The sequence below is a fragment of the Rutilus rutilus genome, assembly GCF_951802725.1.
Source record: "Rutilus rutilus genome assembly, chromosome: 22".
NCBI classification, from domain to species: domain Eukaryota; kingdom Metazoa; phylum Chordata; class Actinopteri; order Cypriniformes; family Leuciscidae; genus Rutilus; species Rutilus rutilus.
The window spans coordinates 7,353,536-7,375,755 of record NC_140227.1 but is presented as its reverse complement, the minus strand read 5'-3'; the positions used below and the strand labels follow the sequence as shown (position 1 = coordinate 7,375,755).

At 37.5% G+C, this 22,220-nt stretch overlaps 1 protein-coding gene across 6 annotated transcripts in view; it reads right to left on the bottom strand.

The window, feature by feature from the left end:
• Nucleotides 1-2,855: 2,855 nt before the first annotated feature.
• The window catches only part of pde4cb (phosphodiesterase 4C, cAMP-specific b), a 120,626-nt gene continuing 101,261 nt past the window's right edge, over nt 2,856-22,220 (bottom strand). For all 6 annotated transcript variants that reach the window (XM_084395553.1, XM_084395552.1, XM_084395555.1 and 3 more), the window contains 14 exons: nt 17,312-17,488; nt 12,991-13,027; nt 12,558-12,628; nt 12,385-12,434; nt 12,078-12,190; nt 11,208-11,301; nt 9,875-10,044; nt 9,698-9,796; nt 9,279-9,443; nt 9,070-9,169; nt 8,781-8,935; nt 6,422-6,544; nt 5,094-5,276; nt 2,856-4,537 (listed from right to left, as the gene is read on the bottom strand). In XM_084395553.1, coding sequence (XP_084251679.1) covers nt 4,145-4,537; nt 5,094-5,276; nt 6,422-6,544; nt 8,781-8,935; nt 9,070-9,169; nt 9,279-9,443; nt 9,698-9,796; nt 9,875-10,044; nt 11,208-11,301; nt 12,078-12,190; nt 12,385-12,434; nt 12,558-12,628; nt 12,991-13,027; nt 17,312-17,488 — 1,930 coding nt within the window. In that variant the 3' untranslated portion in view covers nt 2,856-4,144. The remainder of the gene's footprint in view (nt 4,538-5,093; nt 5,277-6,421; nt 6,545-8,780; nt 8,936-9,069; nt 9,170-9,278; nt 9,444-9,697; nt 9,797-9,874; nt 10,045-11,207; nt 11,302-12,077; nt 12,191-12,384; nt 12,435-12,557; nt 12,629-12,990; nt 13,028-17,311; nt 17,489-22,220) is intronic.

Sequence of the window (22,220 nt, the reverse complement as noted above, 5' to 3'; positions counted from 1 at the left end):
CCAAGAGGGGCGGGGTCAGAGCTTTTGATTGACGGATCCGAGAGCTAATAATAACAATGCAATCCCACCCACAGGACGTAAAATATTCAAGACTCTTTAAAGCCAGCATCATTCATTATTTAGGAACTTGGCTTTGGCCTTTCCATAATTAATCAATTAAAATGGTCGTAGAAAACGAGCAGCTGACACAGGGATTTGTTTACATTAGCGGTGCAGGTCAGTGTCATTTTCATCACACTAATATGTAACCAATGTTTGACTCTCATGTTGTAGCCTAGTAACTGTGGTAACTATTCCATTTTGACCATAACAATGGTTAGCATGGTGATTTCCTACGCAATAATTTCTTGACATTATAATAATATTATTTCCTCCTGATAATATTATTATAGCCTATTATATATGTAGGGCCTATTATATTATAATAATAACGTAATATAACTATAATAATATTATTCTATTATTGTGTTGTATTTATTACATCATTTAGAGTTATTTTAGCGCCATCCAGTGTTCAAATTCATGTTTACTCAAATTATGAGAAGTCTTTATGGAGCAAATGGACCCCATAAAATTAAAATGAGTGTTGTGGCATGTCAGTTCGCTTTGAGGTCATCTATATGCGAGTGTAATGCTGAAGTATGCATATATGCGTTTTATTAATATTTTAAAATGTCAAATTGTACCAGCATTCTTCATTTTACACAAAAACAAAGCAAAAATATTAGTGAATCATCTTGCATTCAAGGGCTCATGCAATATTGTGGCCAATCAAATGCTTTCTGAGAATCTGTCTTTCTAATACTGCTTACCACCAGAGGACTATAATAGTACCAGGAGAGACCTATTAGCATTCCTGTTCATCTCAATGGCTCTGAAATACACTGCCTGCACAATGGCATTATATCATATTATATTATATAATATTAGATTAGATTAGATTAGATTAGATTAGGTAGTCGAAGCTAACCAGTCGAACTGTGCCTGTTCTGGACTTTTCATGTTCTTGGCTGCTATTTTATTTATACATTTTTGCTTAAAACATAGGAACACACAACATAATAGGCTAGTTGTTGTATTTTTTGTTGTTGTTTTTATTGGCAATTCAGAACAATCTTAATTAAAAATTAAGTATTTTTTGGCTCTGACAGTGGAGAACACAAACACACTCTGTGATCACCTTTATCTGAAACGTGATCTCAACCTGTAAACAAACTGAACAAATTATATATATATATATATATATATATATATATATATATATATATATATTTTTTTTTTTTTTTTTTTTTTTTTTTTTGACAACGTCAGTAACACTAACAAACAGACACGTATAAACATAGCACATTGTTACAGAGAAGAGGACACAGTTGAGTTATTTATCATACAACAAAATTCATTTTAGACACTAAATGTTTCACAGTCACTGTTGTAATGGCACTGAAGCTAAAGGGATGTGCTTTAAGGCTGTATGCTTGGATTTCTATACTGGCTTTTCTGATCTCTGAGAATGAGTGTGTCCAAGGCTTCTGGGTGGCACTTTTAGCATTTAGCATCAATGCTCCCAGCACTGCTCACTACCTTTTTTTTTTATTTTTTTTAATTTTTTTTTTACAAAATCATTATGTATCACGGTTTCATATTCTTAACAAACTAAAGGTGAAATGTGTAATTCCTGGGCTACTATAAATACAATAAAAATAAAAAAAAAATTCATTTTACAACAGGTTTCCCAAGCAGACCCCCATCTCTGATTGGTCAGAAGAAGAGAGAATTATACCCCAATAAATAAAATATGTAATAAGATATTATCTGGAAAATGTTAAAATATAATCTATAGATTATAGATAGACTATAGATTATAATAAAATCGTTTTGCTACTCAAACAATAGTCTTGTAATTTCTGAGCAGTATTTAGAATGAAGCAGTAATGTTACATTTGGTACATGTATTAAAATGTTTTTATTTACTGATTTCACACAATTTGACACAATTTTCTCTGATCCTAGTTTGGTTTTCCCTTTTCAGGGATATCAACCTGACTTACTTTTAGTAGCCTTTACTGGAAAACTAGGAAACTATATTATATATATATATATATTTAAATTGCACACTTCACCTTCAAAATCCCTCTGTAATTTCATAGCATGTTTCTGATTGTATATAACCAGATATTTATGGAATATTTTGAGGCGAAAAGGATCTTAAGGATCATTTTGTCAAAGCCCTTTATGTGAGGTGGACATGCGTTTGGCTAAGAGTTAAGGGTTGTCTGCGCTGGTCTGGGATCAGAACTTACTGTTTAAATCCACCTGCAACCATGAAACCACGAAAGATATCAGATCCACTTCAGCCAGAGGCAATCTTCAATTTGACAATGTCTAACATGGGCACACCAGAGTAAATGAATGTAAAACACTGATTCATCCGTGAGGGTCAAGTTTAGGCGAGTTTAGAAGATCTGTCACCATTCGAATTCATTCATAAATCAGATAAAACATCAACCCTGTTTCTATTTATATAATCATTATGTATACATAGTGCTAATGTTTAAGAGGTATAAAGGTATTTCAGTACAAAGACACATGTAAAGGGATTCTCCATATGGTGGTCTTGAGTCCATAAATTTGGCTTTTAGATTAAATGTTTCTTTTTTTTTCTTTTCTTATTTGCTCAAAACAAGATTATAAACAGATTGTTTAGTGACTGCACTTTGGAGTCTTGCTACATTACAATGAAATCAATATTATCCTGAGGTTGTTAGCATTCACAATCTTATCGCTGACCTGTTAAGGCAAGACACTACAAGCAAAACTTCCTTCCATTCGATTAATACAGCTTTTTTTTTTTTTTTCTGGCTACTGACAATATTCTTTGGAATGATAAAAATATATCAAAAACTCCCTCTGTAAAAACCTTTATCTCTAATATGTCAACAAAATAAAATATTTTAAACCAATGTACAGATTTCTGTACTGAAAATGTATGCAAATTAGTGCATATTGAATTGTATTGAGAAAATTTGTAATACAAAAAATGGGATAAAACTTTATCTTCGTGTCCTTGCTACACGTCATATGTAGTTACTATAGTAATTACTATAAATTGTGCATCATTACTTGCAACTAACCCTAATTCTAACAACCCTGACCCTATAGTAAGTTCATGTAGTTAATTATTATTGCTCAGTATTACAAGCAACAACCCTTAAACCAAACCCTTATCCTAACCCTATAGTAAGTTATTATTGCTCAGTATTATTATTATAAGGTATAATTACACTGTAACACGGACACTTTAAAATAAAGGGTTACACTTTACTTTGATGTGTCCGTGTTACAGTGTAATTATACTTTATTATAATAATACTGAGCAATAATAACTTACTATACACTGTAAAACATGTCTAACCTGGTCACCTCTAAATTTTTCAATTTGCCCAAGTGAAATTCTGTACATTTAATTTGATAATTTACAGAATTTCACTTGGGTCACTAGAAAATTTTGAGTTGGGGAGGTTAGACATGTTTTACAGTGTAGGGTTAGGATAAGAGTTTGGTTTAAGGGTTGTTGCTTGTAATTCTGCATAATTGACTGATGTTATTATAGCAAGTACATATAACGTGTAACAGACATTGTAAAATAAAGTGTTCCAAAAATGGTCTTAATGTACTGTGTTTAATCAACTGGGATATATTAGTTAAAATGTTTACCCAATTCACCTGTGGTGTCTTGCCTTAAATATTTCTCGCAACTCATTTCAGTGGCAAAAACAAAACATTAATTTATCCATTATTAAAAATGGATTAAATATACTACAGTCCAGTGAAAAAGTTCACATAATGAGTAAATCAGCTTTCCTCTGCAATTGGCATGGACAGTCACTCAAGGGAAGACTCATGTTTCTCCATACGACATGAGACCACAAAAACATTCATCTACAACTTCGGCCTCAGTCCTTTTGGAAATGTTTGTGTCTGGGACACAAATATAGCTTTAAAATACAGGTTATTTGGTCAGATAAACCTTGGGTCTAATGTCTTTTTAGTTTTTTTAGTGAATGGTTGTTCTAGTCAACCCCAAACGAATAAGTGCAACTTAGAAACACAAATGAACAGTGCTGCTAGTTGGTACTGGGTCATCTTAAGTTTCCAACTGCAGCGCCTCGCTGGTCATTTCTTGGTCCAGTTCTCTTTCACTGCTGTCTAAAATGGGAGTGACTTGAAGGGGGGACGTTTGTGGATGCCTGGTGTCCGTCATAGTCCCTGATCTTTCTGAATCCATGTGCTCCTCTTCAGCCTCTAACTCTCCATCCTCTTCCTCCAGAGTCAGCTCGAACTGGAACTTCTCCCCGGCTGAGCCCACCGTGGCCCGCGAGTCCTGCTCTTCGGGGGTGGGCGACGGGCTGCGCGGGATCATGCTCTGGTACCATTCTCGATTGTCCTCTAATGTATTTAGAATGTCCTGAGCATCTGGATGGACCAGATCAGCCCATGTCTCCCATAGAGGGTGGACAATGTAATCAATGAATCCCACCTTAAGAAACATTAATCAAACACAGTAATCATTAGTATAGTATAGGACAGGGTTTTTCTAACTTGTTAATCCCCACATTTGATCATTTTTGCAAGGTACCCTCTTCCTAAAATACAAAGACAGCTATATATTTTTTATGTATAAAAATTCAATATGTGATAAAAATATTAAGTGTTATTTTATAAAGACTTTTTTTATAGATAGAATTGGCTATTGTATTGTCAAACGTTTTATTTACTCATATTTTCTACTATTTATTTATTAACAAACAGTTATATTAATATTATATATTTAATAGTTATATTATATTAATATTGATTAAAAAAATCATAATTTATCTCATGATTTCATGAATCAAATTTAGTGAATGTTAAAATCATTATACTAAACATAATTTATTAATATCTCAAAAGCACAAATTAACTTTGACAGCCCTAAAAAGAAATATTGTAATAAAATAAAAAAACTCTCTCTTTCACTCTCTTTTTTTTAAGAGTGCTACTACTGTTTTGAAACCCCCTAAAACAGGAGACATAATCAGATTTTTACAGGATACCTGAGTTTTTTCCACAGAAGCCGTGTGTTTGTCACACATGGGGCTGATTTCTATGCCCTTGTCACGCTCGCGGTCACCCTGACTGAAGAGCTCTACCATGATGCGGTCTGTCCACAGTCGATAGAGCTCCAAGGGTTTTGTGGGGTTGCTGAGGTCAGCACAATGCACCATGTTCTGGAGCACCTTTAGAAGGAAAGAATTAAGAAGTTTTACATCTGACTAGCAATTTAGCTGTGCAAATAGCACTAAAAAGCCAGTAATAGCTAGGGGTGGCTCAGGATGGTTGACTAGTCAACCGAAAAAAGACTTAAAGGGTTAGTTCACCCAAAAATGAAAATGATGTCATTAATGACTCACCCTCATGTCGTTCCAAGCCCGTAAGACCTCCGTTCATCTTCGGAACACAGTTTAAGATATTTTAGATTTAGTCCGAGAGCTTTCTGTCCCTCCATTGAAAATGTATGTACGGTATACTGTCCATGTCCAGAAAGGTAATAAAGATATCATCAAAGTAGTCCATGTGACATCAGTGGGTTAGTTAGAATTTTTTTGAAGCATCGAAAATACATTTTGGTCCAAAAATAACAAAAACTACGACTTTATTCAGCATTGTATTCTCTTCTGGGTCTGTTGTCAATCCGCGTTCACGACTCCGCAGTGACGCTGCTGACGTAAGACGCTGCTGACGTGTTATCTGGTGCGCCCGAGCTTCGTTTACAGTTTGAGGGAGGCTCACGCTGTATTCAAGCTATTCTACATTGTTTGTATTTTTTTAAATGGTGCGTAAGTGTGCATGTCAGCAGCGTCTTACGTCAGCAGCGTCACTGCGGAGTCGTGAACGCGGATTGACAACAGAACCGGAAGAGAATACAATGCTGAATAAAGTCGTAGTTTTTGTTATTTTTGGACCAAAATGTATTTTCGATGCTTCAAAAAAATTCTAACTAACCCACTGATGTCACATGGACTACTTTGATGATATCTTTATTACCTTTCTGGACATGGACAGTATACCGTACATACATTTTCAATGGAGGGACAGAAAGCTCTCGGACTAAATCTAAAATATCTTAAACTGTGTTCCGAAGGTGAACGGAGGTCTTACGGGCTTGGAACGACATGAGGGTGAGTCATTAATGACATCATTTTCATTTTTGGGTGAACTAACCCTTTAAATAGTGTTGTATGTGGCTGTGGTTTTTGTGGCTGTGGTGCTTTAAATGGGCTGAATTTAGTGATGCTATCAGGGGCCCCAAATTATACAGGGTCTCACACATCACTAATACTGGAATTGTACTGTGTATTTGGTAGAGTAAGACCTGCAATACCTGTATTCGGTCTGAGTAGTTGTCCAGCAGTAAGACTCCTAGACTGGTCACTTTTTTAGTTTCCACCATTGTCTTCAGGTCAGCCAGGAAATTCATGTGTTTGGACATATCAGTGGCTAATACCTGAAAAGACAACAGGAAATTTGGTATTAGACCCATGAGTATTAAAAACAGTATTTGAAATGTGACATCTTAAAAAGGTTTGTCTTCACGTTTTATTAGGGTTGGAATTTTTATGTTACTCAGTTTAATCACCAGTCTGGATGAAATACATGTTGTAAAATAACAAACAGTCAGTAGTAGTAGTCTGATTCACAAATCAATGAATCTTTTGAACTGGTTCCTTTTTTAAAATGACTCACAGATGAGTCACTGGCAAACTCATTGGTCTAACTCACTCATAACTCTCTGAATCATTTGGAACAGTTACTAAATCTGACTCACTTACTGAAACATCATTAGTATCAGACAGATCTGGTTACAATATTTCACTGTTATATTTCCCTTAAGGTCCATAAAAGGTAAATGAGTGTAATTTCGATTCGGTGTAGTTAAGATACACATTAAGAACAGAGTTTTGTTGTAATAATAGTACTTTAAACAATGTGACCAAAATAGCATCATGGTATCATTCATGATAAGTATTTTTGTTTATAAAAGAATTAAATAAAATATCAATAATAGTATTTGATCAAATGTATGAAGGATCAGATATTTGGTGCTTGTTCAAAAGTAGTAAAAGTCATTAAGGCGAGACACTACAGGTGAATAGGGTAAAATTTTTAACTAGCAGATATCACCATGAAACGTTCCCAGTTGATTACCTACATTAAGATGAGAAAAAAAATTATTACAAGTTTTCTGTAATTTAATGTTTAAATATGCAAATCAGGCAATATCTAATCAAATATGCACTAATTTGCATATATTTTAAAAAACGATATCTGAGTATTGGATAAAGCCAGATTAAAAATATTTTTTTCATTGTGTTCACATATTAGATGGGAAAAAAACTACAGAGGGATTTATGGATATCTACTTTTGTTATCCTGTAAATCAGAAAATACTGTCAATAGCCTTAAAAAAATGATTTTCGCCATGTTTTTTGGAATAAAATGTTATATAAATCAGGCTAGGAATAATATATTTACAAATCCCTCTGTAAATGTCTTCATAATATAACTAGGTACAAGTCTGGAAAGTTTGGTGTATATAGGTGCTACTGAAGTGGAGATTTCGTCCTTGGAGTATGAGAGAAAAGTCATTTTGAGAAAACGGGCTTTAAAGATTTTTCATCAGCCAATGAGATTGCGCATTCAGCCCTTTTACTTTCACGATTGGTTGCTGATAAAAAGGAAATGACCATATTTGGATCCGACAGGATTGTACAGAAGAGAGAGAGCTCTAACGGTGCTTCTGATGACAGGCTGACGGCAGAGATCGCGGAGCAGCACGTTGATTAAGAACGCGAACTTTTGTTGAATTTATGAGAAATCTACAGACGCAAACAGACAAAGTGTAATAAAATAAAGACCTAAATGTGTATTTTGGACTTTTTTTCAACACAAGTCTGAAAGAAGACATGTTATTGAAGACAAATATCCCCAAATCTCAAACTTGACCAGAAAAAAAAAAAAACGATGTTTTTGCCTGCCGTGTCTCGCCTTAAGTTGAATCAGAATCATTACTGAATCATTATAACCATCAGTAGTCTGTATATATCTGTAGCCTATAAGTGTTTATACACAAGTATTAACGCCCCAATATACTTCAAGCGAAATCAAAGAACAAACTGCTGTGATGTCATTTCGAAATAAAAGTTCACTGTGGCTGGTAAACATCTTTATACTACCATTGGTTCATGGCGATTACGTAATAAGGAGGTGTGCGCGGAGGCTCCGCCTTCTTTCGCGCGGAAATCTTTTCTGGTTCATTTCTCCTGTTCAGTCCGTCTTCACACTGGAGAGCTGCTTTATAGTAGAAAATGAAGTTGTACTTGACACTGACATGGTTTTTCGTGTTTAATACGGTAAAGCTGCTTCAGTTTAAGCAATCTATTGTATAAAGTGCTATATAAATAAACGTGACGTGACCGGAGTGCCGAATTGCAGAGCTTTTCTCATGCTTTATTAAAAAATGCTTGCTGTTTTCTCAATTTTGTTGTGTGTTTATTTTGTTATTGAGAGGAAAGTGCACAGCACATATTTACATATTCATCTAACCGTCGCTCTCAGCAGTGTGGGCGGTGTTGGTTATCCGCTAACAGTATATCACTGGTTACGTATTTCGAACTTCGTTTTACCCCTAAGCGAAGAATGCTTTTAATGATGATATTCACAAATATATCACAAAGAATCACCATATCTATAGTCAACTGTCGCAGGGACTGTTTTTGTTTCTTGCTGAGATTACAAAAGATATCACAGTTTTCCTCCTGTAGAAGCTTGAAGCCGACAGCCAAGTGATGATTCTCCAACACTGAGGCGTCATTATACATGAGAGCCAGTTCAGAGTCTGAAAGAGTGAAGATAAAAACAACATACTAAGGTCCAGCTAGGTTTTTAGATAGTCTTTCATGTATTTGTGTTGGGGAGAGAGCCTAAGTGAATGAATTAGGGAGTCATTTTAATGGTTTGTCAGAATCGTACTTGTGTTAATGAGGAACTGGTTGGACACTCCTGGATGATCCACATCATGAATAGCACTGGCAAACAGAGCAGCCATGATCTCAAGATCAGTGAACACATCCTGAAAGTAAAAATAAATAAATAAATAAACCATTGTCACTACCAGGATATGTTTGTGTTTAGGTTCATTCCCGTGAGCACTGTGTGTGTGTGCACACATCCATGCAGACCTCTAGGGCAGGTGTGGAGAGAAGAACGTGTGTAGACTGTACAACGTCTGCTGCGTGGATGTTGTTATGGTAGGCCACGTCTGCATGGTAGTGGTCTTCCAAAGTCATCAGAAAAGTTAAGAACGTGTCCGATGGGATTTTAAAGGTTTTGAGCAAATCTCGCTCCTGAGAATTACAGAGTACATAAAGAGTCAAATCTGCAGTTAAAATCAACATTTAATTTTTTTTTTTAAAAAGCATACAAAGGAAAGCTATTTACTGTTAATGCTTCACACCAATGATCAACCTATGAGCTTTTTCTTTTGGAAGTTTTTCCAACAATGGCTTTATCTACTGTATTTTTTAAATCAAGGCTATATATATATATATATATTGTAGGAAATACAATAGCAAAGCAGCAAAACATTCAAAAACCTTACCTGAAAAATGGTGTACATCATGACTGTCAGTGGCCGATTCCCAGAATACTCTGCTATCTTAAAAATATCTATACCCCATTGATCCATGTCCTCAAGACCCTGGAGTAAAAAATATGGTATTTTTTTTCTCCAATGAATAGCACGAATGAATAGACATAAAATGAAATGAATGGATACCTTGGCCAGGAGGCTCTCGTGCTGCGTGTTGACACCAAATCGTGGGATGCTTGTTGGTGGGAGACTCAGGCTGGGGCTCAGTTTTCTCACTCCACTTATCTGAGACATTGGACGCCGTTTTTTCTCCTCCTTACAAGTTGTTGACAAAATCTCCACATCATGCTGTTTTTCTGCAACACAAACACAATAAGCATGTGAAAAGCCCGGAGCTGCATTCAGACTGAAAGGAAGACACAGTTTAAAAATCTGAATTAAATCTTTCCCCTCCAGCGTTAAAAAAAAAAAAAGTTGCCAGCCACCGCCAGTGTTTTTGATCATTTTTAGAAAGATGTCATGGCCCCCAGAATATTTTGTTGTATGGATATCTGAACATGCAATATATCAAAAGAAAGAACAGACCATCTGCTTTAAAAAACAAAAACATGCATTATTTGGGTAAGTTTCATAAAAAAAAAAAGCAACATTTTGAGCAAAAAGCTGAGAAAACATTTTTGTCAAAGACTACGTCTGGATCGGATTCAGAATGATGATTAAAACATACATGGAGTAGATTGAGTCCATTAACACCCCTAAAGCTTGCACAGTCCTGTAACTCATCCTGGGTCGACATTTCATTCAGTAACATTAGGCAGTTTTGATTTATATGCTGTTTAATGTTGATGATTGTGTTATTTTACATATGCATATGATTACATATGAGATTGTTGTTTCTGCGTCTTAAAAGTTTACTGCGAAATAAACAGTTATAGAAATGTAGAAATTAAAGTTGAAGCTCCAATCTCCACCCGAAGATCCCCAAAAAAATCAGCTGGTGCCTCAGGGACTACTTCGCTCAGAGCTGTCAATCATGACGTCAAACCCTGTTTTTATAGCATAAATTAACTAACTAAAACCAAACTTACTTAAAAAAACGAACACTTGAACTTACATCAGCGTTATAAAAAACTTCCTAAATGACAGAAACCATCTTTGGAAAAAAATTATTTGAAGTGTAATTTGATTGTTTAGTTTGTCTCACGTCCCATTAGATTACATGGAGAGGGCGGGGTTTATGATCTATACTGCATCCAGCCACCAGGGGGGGGCGATTGAAACATCACTTTTCAGGACTTGTGCGACACACTTGGGTTGCGTCCGAAATCGCATACTCTCTTGAGTAGGTACTTATTTTGAATTTGAGTAATTACTTCTGGGCTGCTAAAAAAGTATGTTCTATATAGTATCATACAAATGCTGTGTTTGGCGGGGAAAGAGTTAATAGTAAACACACCATGTTATTACAAATCCTGTCTCATAATTGCATTTAAATTACATTAATTTACATTTTACTCACGTAAAATTGCGCTTGCTATGAATTCCGACACCTGGTTTCCTGACCGGCTGGTCTCAGATAGCTGAGTTAGCTCCCTGTTGAGCATTCTTTTAAACTAAAAATAATACAACAAATAAAAGTGAAACATTATATTCTAATCACAAAACTCCATTTATTGCTTTATGGAACTAATTTCAGTGTAATACCGACAGCAAATGACACAATAAATGTAACTGTGAACAGTAGATGATATACACAGTCCGGAAGAAAACTAGCGTTATGAACATTGCCACTGATCAGCCATCAGAACCCTACAGCACAATATTCAACATGTTACTTAGTTACTATGGTAACTGAGTCCATGCCAAAAGGCCAGTGAGGAAACACTCATTCAGACTCTACAGTGCATGGTAGGGTTATGTAATCATGCATCAGAAAAATGATTTACAGCTCTGATTAACACATAATAAACTGAATATGATGCATTGCAATAAAAGATTGAAATAGTTTTGTCAGAAAAACTCATTTCAAGCACTGAAGCATGAGCCTTTTGACGATATAGTACATGACAGTACAGTCAAATATACAGTGTGTCTCATGTACTGTTATGACTGAAACCACTCTGCCAACATTGTTTGCCTTACGTCCAAGTTTCTGTTCAGTATTTTACTGAAATGTGTTGGTTTTGTATTATCTTGTTGCTGACTTTATGCATGGCTTTGGGCATGGAACATGCACAACATCAAATGTGAATTGAAATCATGTTACTTAAATGTTATTATAATCAAAAAACCTTAATTAAAATGTACCTCCTTTCTGTACCCAAAACCTATTAATAACCAATAAAAACGACTAAATTCTGGGGGGGGGGGGGGATATTGCTTTAAATACCTTATTGGAGGCCATTTCACTGACAGAGTGACGTGTTTGCAGGGTCTCCAGCTGGTCCAAACACCAGTCCAGCTCTTCAAGAGTCTCGACAGCGAGTTTTTGATATGATTCATCTTGAAAAACAAACCCTTAGATGTAAAAACAGTCCTGGTTCTTTTAAATAATGTTAGAATAAGCCTCAAATACATCATTTTCATTTCTGGTGACTACTCAGATGTTCAAACCTTTTTTACGTCTAAATCTGAGGTCTACAGCAAGAAAAAAAATCCTCATCTTTGGCTAGACCAGCTCATGTTCTTCCACTCACCAGTCTGGTTTGTTTTACAGGCAGATTGAGGGTTAGTGCCTGACGGTCTCCTGAAATATATAAATATAAAAAAACAAGATTTAAGAGACCTCATGTGACAATTGTTATAAATATTTTTCTCATTAATCATTCCATTCGCTGACTATCTGAAGATGTTTTGAGTACAGACTCACTTGTTGCTTCTATCTTGCATGTGGGTTAAAGCTGCAACGTTACCCCTCACTGTACGCAGACTGGCAAGAACCTATAGTACACACACACACACACAAATATACTTTATCGATTAATTGACATGTTGTAGGTTTGACACACACACACACACACACACACACACACACACACACACACACACACACACACACACACACACACACACACACACACACACACACACACACACACACACACACACACACACGCACACACACACACACACATACGTACACAATGAAGAGCTACAGCTGTTATACCACTTGATAGACATATGTGTAAGTGTTACACATTCATCTGCACTATAGAATGCACATATTGCCTTGCACAATTATTTGGAACCTTTGTGAAATTACAAATATATTTACACATTTACCAAATTTGCACCCAACTGACCTGCGCAAAAGGCGTTACAATCATGTCCTCCCCATGACTGCAAAAGAGAAGTCAACAGTCATGATCAGATTAATTTATTTAATTAATATTTAACAAGAAATCAATATTGACCAAATTTACTTTCTTAAAGCACTTGCCTAGTTTTATTGTAAAATATTGACAAGTGCACATGTAATAATTCACTCCGACTCTTAAACAACATTGCATTGCCATTGATGTCAAAAATCCCCTTTAACCAATTTCCCTCCAATCAACAATAACATAATTTCCTGATGGATACATCTATGTAGGATTGGGAGTGCCATATTAATAAACACATTTTCCATTAAAAGCATCAATAAATAAATAAATCACAACATGTGTCAGTAAATAAATATACAGTATGTTTGCAAGTCCAATGGAAAATAATTGACATGTTATTTCTTAATGTATAAACATATTTCATGATTTAGTATGGTTTTAATTTATGTATGGTGTCAATAAATAAATATAAATAAATAATGTAAATAACTTTTTTTCATTGCCATTGGATTTTGATGTATGTAGTAATACACTCACCTAAAGGATTATTAGGAACACCATACTAATACTGTGTTTGACCCCCTTTCGCCTTCAGAACTGCCTTAATTCTACGTGGCATTGATTCAACAAGGTGCTGAAAGCATTCTTTAGAAATGTTGGCCCATATTGATAGGATAGCATCTTGCAGTTGATGGAGATTTGTGGGATGCACATCCAGGGCACGAAGCTCCCGTTCCACCACATCCCAAAGATGCTCTATTGGGTTGAGATCTGGTGACTGTGGGGGCCATTTTAGTACAGTGAACTCATTGTCATGTTCAAGAAACCAATTTGAAATGATTCGAGCTTTGTGACATGGTGCATTATCCTGCTGGAAGTAGCCATCAGAGGATGGGTACATGGTGGTCATAAAGGGATGGACACAGAAACAATGCTCAGGTAGGCCGTGGCATTTAAACGATGCCCAATTGGCACTAAGGGGCCTAAAATGTGCCAAGAAAACATCCCCCACACCATTACACCACCACCACCAGCCTGCACAGTGGTAACAAGGCATGATGGATCCATGTTCTCATTCTGTTTACGCCAAATTCTGACTCTACCATCTGAATGTCGCAACAGAAATCGAGACTCATCAGACCAGGCAACATTTTTCCAGTCTTCAACTGTCCAATTTTGGTGAGCTCGTGCAAATTGTAGCCTCTTTTTCCTATTTGTAGTGGAGATGAGTGGTACCCGGTGGGGTCTTCTGCTGTTGTAGCCCATCCGCCTCAAGGTTGTGCGTGTTGTGGCTTCACAAATGCTTTGCTGCATACCTCGGTTGTAACGAGTGGTTATTTCAGTCAAAGTTGCTCTTCTATCAGCTTGAATTAGTCGGCCCATTCTCCTCTGACCTCTAGCATCAACAAGGCATTTTCGCCCACAGGACTGCCGCATACTGGATGTTTTTCCCTTTTCACACCATTCTTTGTAAACCCTAGAAATGGTTGTGCGTGAAAATCCCAGTAACTGAGCAGATTGTGAAATACTCAGACCGGCCCGTCTGGCACCAACAACCATGCCACGCTCAAAATTGCTTAAATCACCTTTCTTTCCCATTCTGACATTCAGTTTGGAGTTCAGGAGATTGTCTTGACCAGGACCACACCCCTAAATGCATTGAAGCAACTGCCATGTGATTGGTTGATTAGATAATTGCATTAATGAGAAATTGAACAGGTGTTCCTAATAATCCTTTAGGTGAGTGTATATCAATGCTCATCAGGGACAGCATTTATACTTTGCTCAAAGTTGCTTTTTACAAAAGAGTGCTGAGACTCTTGTGTTGATCTTACCTGTTGGATATACTTATCTAGATTTCTCCATCGCCTCTGTTCTCCATTGTTCTCTATTGTCTGTCTACTCCATCCTTGATCCTCTGTGATTATTCCCACTGTCTTGTCTCCCTGTGTGCTTGTCTCATCCAACTAAAAAGTAGTGTTACTCTCAAGTTAAGTGCTGGTGTTGTTTTATCTATCATCAATATATTTACCGGCGTTACCTGTCATCCCAAAAAACATTTAAAAAAATTATTCCATGACAGAAGATCAGACCAAACACACTGAACTTTCATCATTCCTGCACTCCTTCTCATTAGCCTCACCCAGGACCCTCGAGGAATTATGAGGATGATATCCTCATAAGTTTCTTCAGAGCCAGCATTAACAAACCCCTCAGATCACTGCTGCCATCCAGTGATCCTTGAGGAATGCTCTGCCCACTTCTGGATCTGGCCCTTCAATCGGATGGATCCCCCTTCAACCGTGGAAAAAGTGGATGAGGACCCTTCGTTGCTCCAATAAAGGTTCTCCAGGGTCTCCACAGGCCATTGTAGTCATCTTAGAACTTCCAGATTCCACTTAAGATTTCCCTCTAACCCTCCATCCTCCAGTCCGGGGCACCACATTGACCGTCCAGAAGAGGAGGTGAAGGAGGAGGAAGAAGTCTGTCTTTGAACACTCTGGAGAGCTCCCAAGTCTAGAGGCCCAGAGCTCCCAGGTCCGGTGGTCCCAGAGCTCTCTGGTCAAGTGGCCCTGAGTCCAGTAGTCAGGGTGGTTCCAAGTCCAGTGTTTCCAAGTCAGGTCATCTAGGTGGTCCCAAGTCGGGTGGTAAGGTTGTCCCAAGTCAGGTATTCTGGTTGGTCTTAAAGGGATACTTCAGGATTTAGCATTAAGCTTTGTATTAGTAGAAAACCTGTAGTATTTTAGAATTATCGAATTATCATATCCCCCTGAGACGAGAGATTTATGTATTTTTTGTCTGGAAAAAATCCTGAGATGACGCAAAAATCGTCATTTTGCGTCATTCGGAGGATTTTTTTGGCCAGAGGCTAGAAACTACAGCCAGTAGTAGGGGCTGTCCCGCATGTTTTCAACCCGCCCATAGAGGGTGGGATCTCACTCACAGAATGTACACATAGTGTCAGCCATTTTTTTTTTGGAAGCTAAGCTAGCAGGCTCTTGTTCTGTGGAGAAAGCTGAGTAGTAGGGGTTACCATCCTCTTTTTGCATGTCCGGCCGTCGAGATCGTCCAAAATGTCTGGGATTCAGCTTTTGCTTTCTCTGCAGTCGCCATTCATTGTTTACATGCACACCTTTTGTTTCAATCTAACTGAATTCATTCCGAATGGTGAATCTGAATGTAGTGTTTACATGAACGCTAAACAAGTGATCGGTTGATGTGCGTTTTAACATTGCTAAGAAAATTCCCGCTCCTCCGTGAGAGATACGAGACCGGTGCGTCTTACAGGTGTCGCTCATCAGTAATCACGCCACCGGCCTCGCGCCGTTCTCCCACAGCCCCTCAGTCTCGTCCTGCTCGCCACAGTAAACATAATGAATGGCGACTGTAGAACGCAAAAGCCGAATCCCGGACATTTTGGGCGATCTCGAAATCCCGGGCAGACTCGTCACGGAGACTCACTAGTAGCCTAGTCTTGTTGTTTAACTGCGCGCTCTTACCAGCAGGCGTGGCTTGGGAGTGGCCTCGTAGAGCAGCGAAGCAAGTGCATTCTGGGAGTTGTTGTCTTTCATCCACATAAGCCAAAAATAAATTTTCTGGCTTTTCTCAGTCTAGAATGCTCCAAATTCAAAAATAATTTCACATTTCTTCTACATAAATGACCCATTTTAAATACACATTCATCTTTCCAGAGGTGAAGTATCCCTTTAAGTCCGATGACCGCTGTCACGGCCACTCTCCGCTCCCTTGTCTCAGCCACTGTCTGCTCCCTCATCTCCCCACTCCCTCATCCTCATCTTCATCCAAAAAAACTGTGTCCCTCTCCTTCGTCATGGACATGGTAACCATAGTTCCTCATCCTCTGGTTTCATCTGCTCCACCCTAGTCCTCATCCATGCTGATTACCTAAAGGTAATCCATCTCTGCCAACTCCACCATGGTCCCCTGCTCGGCTGGCTTGCCTAAGGCCGCTCTGCCGGCACTTTATTGATTGACATTTTTAATGAAAGGTTTATTTCTTAATTCTGCACTCCCAATCCCATTTTACATGTTTCTTTTTTAAGCATTTCTTGTTTTAATTATAAATACATTGGTTGTGAATGGTATTTCACACTGACTTTATATTTACACTATTACAACATCTATCCCACACTTGCTTCTAGAGTTACTCTCAAGAGCTACATGCCAAAAGATGAAGTAATAATTAAGCAAGAAATCACTCTGAACAGAAAATGAGTTGAGCCAGTTCAGTGACAGAGTACTATGACATATTTTGCTTTAGTATGTGATAAAAGCTCACAGCTCGCTGGCAGTCGAGGTGTTTCTGGACATCGTCTTGGGCGAGATGTCGAAATCCGAGTCCGAGCGGTAAAGGAAAGACTCTCGCCTCTGGCTGTTTGCTTGGAGGACCAGACCAGAACTTGGACTGGTGTCCAGTGGACTGCGTCCGATCGACAACCCATTTTCCACATCGAAACTGCAACAGACATACAGGTGAGAAGAAATTAGTTATCTGAATAAAACATTTGGACAACTAAAAAGAAGAAACTGCCCAACATTTGATCAAAGGAATACCGAGAATTGCAACATAGATGCAATTATCTTTAGTTTCAGAATAGACACTGGTATTCTAGCAACTCAGTTAAAACAGCAAGCACAAGTTTATTTTTTGTTTATTTATGTTACGTCTGTGATGAAGACAGAAGACACAAGTTTATGTTCTGAAGGAAACTGTTTCAGTCACGATTTCTAGTAAATGAAGGCCTCTGGCCCACAAGCTCAAAAAGAGAAGTAACAGGCCTCGCTAGACTGTCTGTAGGTTTGAATTCAAGGACTCTCAGCTCTGATTTAGACTGACTTGAAGAGAAAGTGAGCCAGGGCTTCTGGTTTATTTATATCTGTGGTAAAGGTTCAGTGGCTGAGGGTCTATTTTTAGTTTCTAAGGTAAAATATTGCCTTATCAGCACCTAGTAAAACCCTAGAAGACAAGTCCTGTCACCTTTAATTTTATAGTGCTTTATACAGATTGTTTCAAAGAAGCTTTGCAGTGATCAACAAGAAAATAATGATACAATGATGCAAACAGTTTAACGTTTTTTACGATCGCTATGACAATTTTTTTCAATACTTTTAACAATTTCTTAACAAAGTTAGCACAGCATCCGTCTGTGTAGGATATACAATTAACACATTTCTTGCTGCTTTGACACAAAATGCATACAGTTAACACAAATTTAAAATGCTTGAACTTTTTTTACGCACAAGCTCAACCAAGACCAAAACAATATATTTTTACTGCCAAATTTACAAATGCTTTCACACTGTATGTCAGAACAGATAACATCATGTTCTAAACCTAACTTATAGGTTAAAGTCAAACTGAACAGCTGTTCATATTGTGAACTGAAACACAAAAATATCCCCTGTATTTTATTCCATTGCTACTGAGAAACAGCTGATTGAAGTTATGCAAATATGGGACAATGTGGCATTCCACCATTCCTGTGCAGTCACAGCCTGCTTTGAAGCCCATCCCTCCCCTTTCCTCAACCCCATTGAAGAGTTTTATCAGCCTGGAGGTTTTTGACCATTTTCCACAGGACCAAATGGCCCTCCTGGATGCAATAGATGCTGCATGCCAAGACATCACAGCTGAACACCACCAGGGGTGGATAAGGCATGCCAAAAGATTCTTCCCAAGATGCCTTGCCAGAGAAGATATCAGGTGTGATGTGGATGAGAACATGTGGCCATGGCCAAATGCAATTTCTGTTTGTATATTTTGTATTTTCACATACAGTAATACTGTAAATGGCAGCTATTTTGCATATTTTTGTTATCTTGCAGAAATGTCCTGTTACAAATAAAGCCTTTACTGCAGCAATTCTGTCTCTGTCTTCTTTTTTTTCATAAACCCTACATTCTATAAAGCTGCTCTGAGAAGGGTCATTCATTTTTTGTATTGAATTTCTGCTGCAAAAATAAATAAATAAATAATGCACGCATTTACTAAACCCAAACAAAACATGTAAAGAGACTTCAAAAGAAACTGCAGTCCAAAACACAATCTATGATCAATACAATATACTGTCTATTGCATTATAGGCAGACCTGACACATATAAAATAATGCAGTTTCTGTAATTCCATCTTATATTAGTGTTTTTTATGATATTTTGCTGATTGACTAAATGTTCCTGTTGGAAGAGAACATGTGTTAGTGTTTTGGTAGACATAGTGTATTGTGTTGAAAATTTGTGTTGGAGTTTAGTTTACAATGTGTGATTGTGTGTTGTAGGTGTGTTGGTGCGTTAAGAGTTTAGGAAAATTGTTAAAGGTATTGAAAACATTGTCATAGCGATCGTAAAAAAAACAAAAAAACTTTAATTCGGCTGTAAAGCAGCTTTAAAAAATTATTGTCATTGTTCAGCTGAAGTCAGTTCAGTTTTGATTCAGTTCCATTGTGAAGATCATCAATTATTAAATTGGCTATCGACCGTACGCAAGTCGACTTACGCCAAAAGAGTAACACTTGACTATGTATGACGTAGGATGTAGGAGTAAGCTTTGACGACTCTCGTGGTTCAAACAAACAGGGCTGGGCAACCGCGTTCGTCATTACGTCACGCGTCAAGTTCAAGTGTTACTCTTTCGCCATAAATCGATGCGTGCGGCCGTCTGCTGGAAGCTAGTTATTTTAGACGATAAAATATGGATATTTTTCTTGCACAAACACTTACGCTTCACTTCAGAAGGCCTTTATTAACCACCGGAGACGTGTGGAGCACTTTAATCAGGGATGGATGCACTTTGATGGACTTCCAAAGACATAGGGAGAGCGGGGTATGTTGTCACACTTTTCACACTGTCTAACATTTACTGAGCACCATACATCAAAATGGTATAAATCTCATACCAAATGAAAGAAGGAAGTATTGGGCACATATGTTGTATTCATAACATCTTCATATCTTATCTCATTACGGAGTTGTAGACTGTTGAATAGCGAGTGTGCACTTGTGACAATTTGCCCCATCGGCGGGTAAGTTGTCACACTAGGGCGGGTAAGTTGTCACACTAGATTATCTAAAAAATAAGAACACAACTACTTAATTTTGAATATTGATTTTAACTTTTAAACTCAAAACAGACCTGGAAATATAAACATCCGTGCCTGGAGAACCTGGAAAAACAATTATTTCAATCCAAATAATGTACATTTCAATTAAGTGGCAAAACCACTTTACTTTGAACTTTAAACTCAAACGTTCTATGGCTTGCACATAGATCCTGATAACTGAATGGAATGCTGCAGATAACCTGCTTAACTAATTGCCTGGCCTGAGGTGCAAGCATCATGGGCCCAATGGTTGCATTTTACACATTTTACGCATATGCTACTCTGAACAATGCCTGAACTTCGTATTTTGAGCATTTCTTATGTTTTTTTTTTTTGCCTCTTCACAATGACTCGCTTAAATTAGTCCTAATTTGTAAGTCGCTTTGGACAAAATGTAAATGTAGCTGCCTTGTTTTTCATAGGTCCAGATTTCTGCTTCCCTTTCTTTTGAAACAGCTTTTTGCTAGATTGAGACTTATTCTTTTCTATTTCTAGTTGGTGCTTCACTGGCGTGTCAGTAAGTATTGCTGATTTGCGTCGTTTTCTTCCTTTGCTGGCTGGTTTTCGGGGGCCATCTTTTGGATATGGCCGGATGTCCACTGGAGTTGGTAGCCCACTGTCAGCAATAGCATTGCTGGGTAAGGGTGAGCTGGTGATAGCAGAAGCAACTGGGCCTGCTAGGCAGGACAGGGTTGGTGCTGGGGCTGTGTTTATTTGTACAGGGGCAAGTTGTCACATGTGACGACTTGCCCCAAAGTCATTGAGACAACTTGCCCCATATTGACATGTGAGCTAATGTTGGCTAAATCTCAAGTTTAGCTCAACATATCACTTTAGCTAAAGTACCAAAAGACACGTTACTGTCTCCTCTATTTTGTGCAAAATAATAATTTTAAACATTCATACCTAACAAAGTTGTATTGCATAAAATGTAAAGTGATTTTTTTTTACTTTTTAAGCAGAAAAATAAGAAATTTGTGATAACCTCAGATTACAGTGATCTTGACCACATGTGAACAGGAAGTTGACTATAGAAGAAGAAGTCACATAAAGTGGCTATTTGATTTTTGAGATAGAGCCTCTAGTGTTGGAATTATGGACAGTGTGACAACTTACCCGTGTGACAACTTACCCCGCTCTCCCTACACCGATTCACTCCCATTATAAAGCTGGGAAGAGCCAGGACATTTTTTAATATAAGTCAGATTGTATTCATCTAAAAGAAAAATGTCATATACACCTAGGATGGCTTCAGGGTGAGTAAATCATTGGCTAATTTTCATTTTTGGGTGAACTATCCCTTTAAGTGACCCCAACAAAGCAAGCCAGATGTAACAGTGGCAAGGAACCCAAACTCCATCAGGTGACAGAATGAAAAAAAAAAAAAAACAGGCTCAGTTGGGGGACCAGTTCTCATTTGCCCAAATGAAGCAACATGATGTGGTTTAATTGCAGGTTGCACAAGTCAGAAGTCAATCTGTGTAAATAAACATAAATACCATATCAGATGCTTCTTCTGTTCTTTGCAATATAAAGATGGCTTTTGTTGATGTTGCTAAAATTTGATTGATAACAGTCTATAGTATTCTGACCGAGTATTTTGGTTAAACAGAATTTGACATAAAGCATAACACATATATGTTAAAAAAGGTATTTATAAAAATTGCCTTTACAACTGTAAAAAATGCCCCTGGAAATCAGTCCCTTAACGGAAAAGTTCATTTCTGACCCTGCTCACAATCATACAGAATATATTTGCAACCTTTGAGTCCTTAATGATAAATGCAGGTAAAAAATAAATAAATAATAATATTCATATTCATATATTTAAAAAAAAAATTTGCCTACATGCGTCACTCGCCTGTGTGTGTCTCGTCATATTCGTAGATAGAGAAAAGTTGCTCCAGCTACTTTGACGCATGTATGGCGTGGGAGTGGCAGAGGTTAGATGTCACAATGAGTGAGAAAGGTTGACATGGTGCAGCTAAATCTCGAACCTCCGGGGAATCACCCGTTAAAACAAAACAAAACACAGAACAGAGGAGAGTCTGCTGGCAAAAAGAGAACGCAACAGAGCTCGTAATAAAACC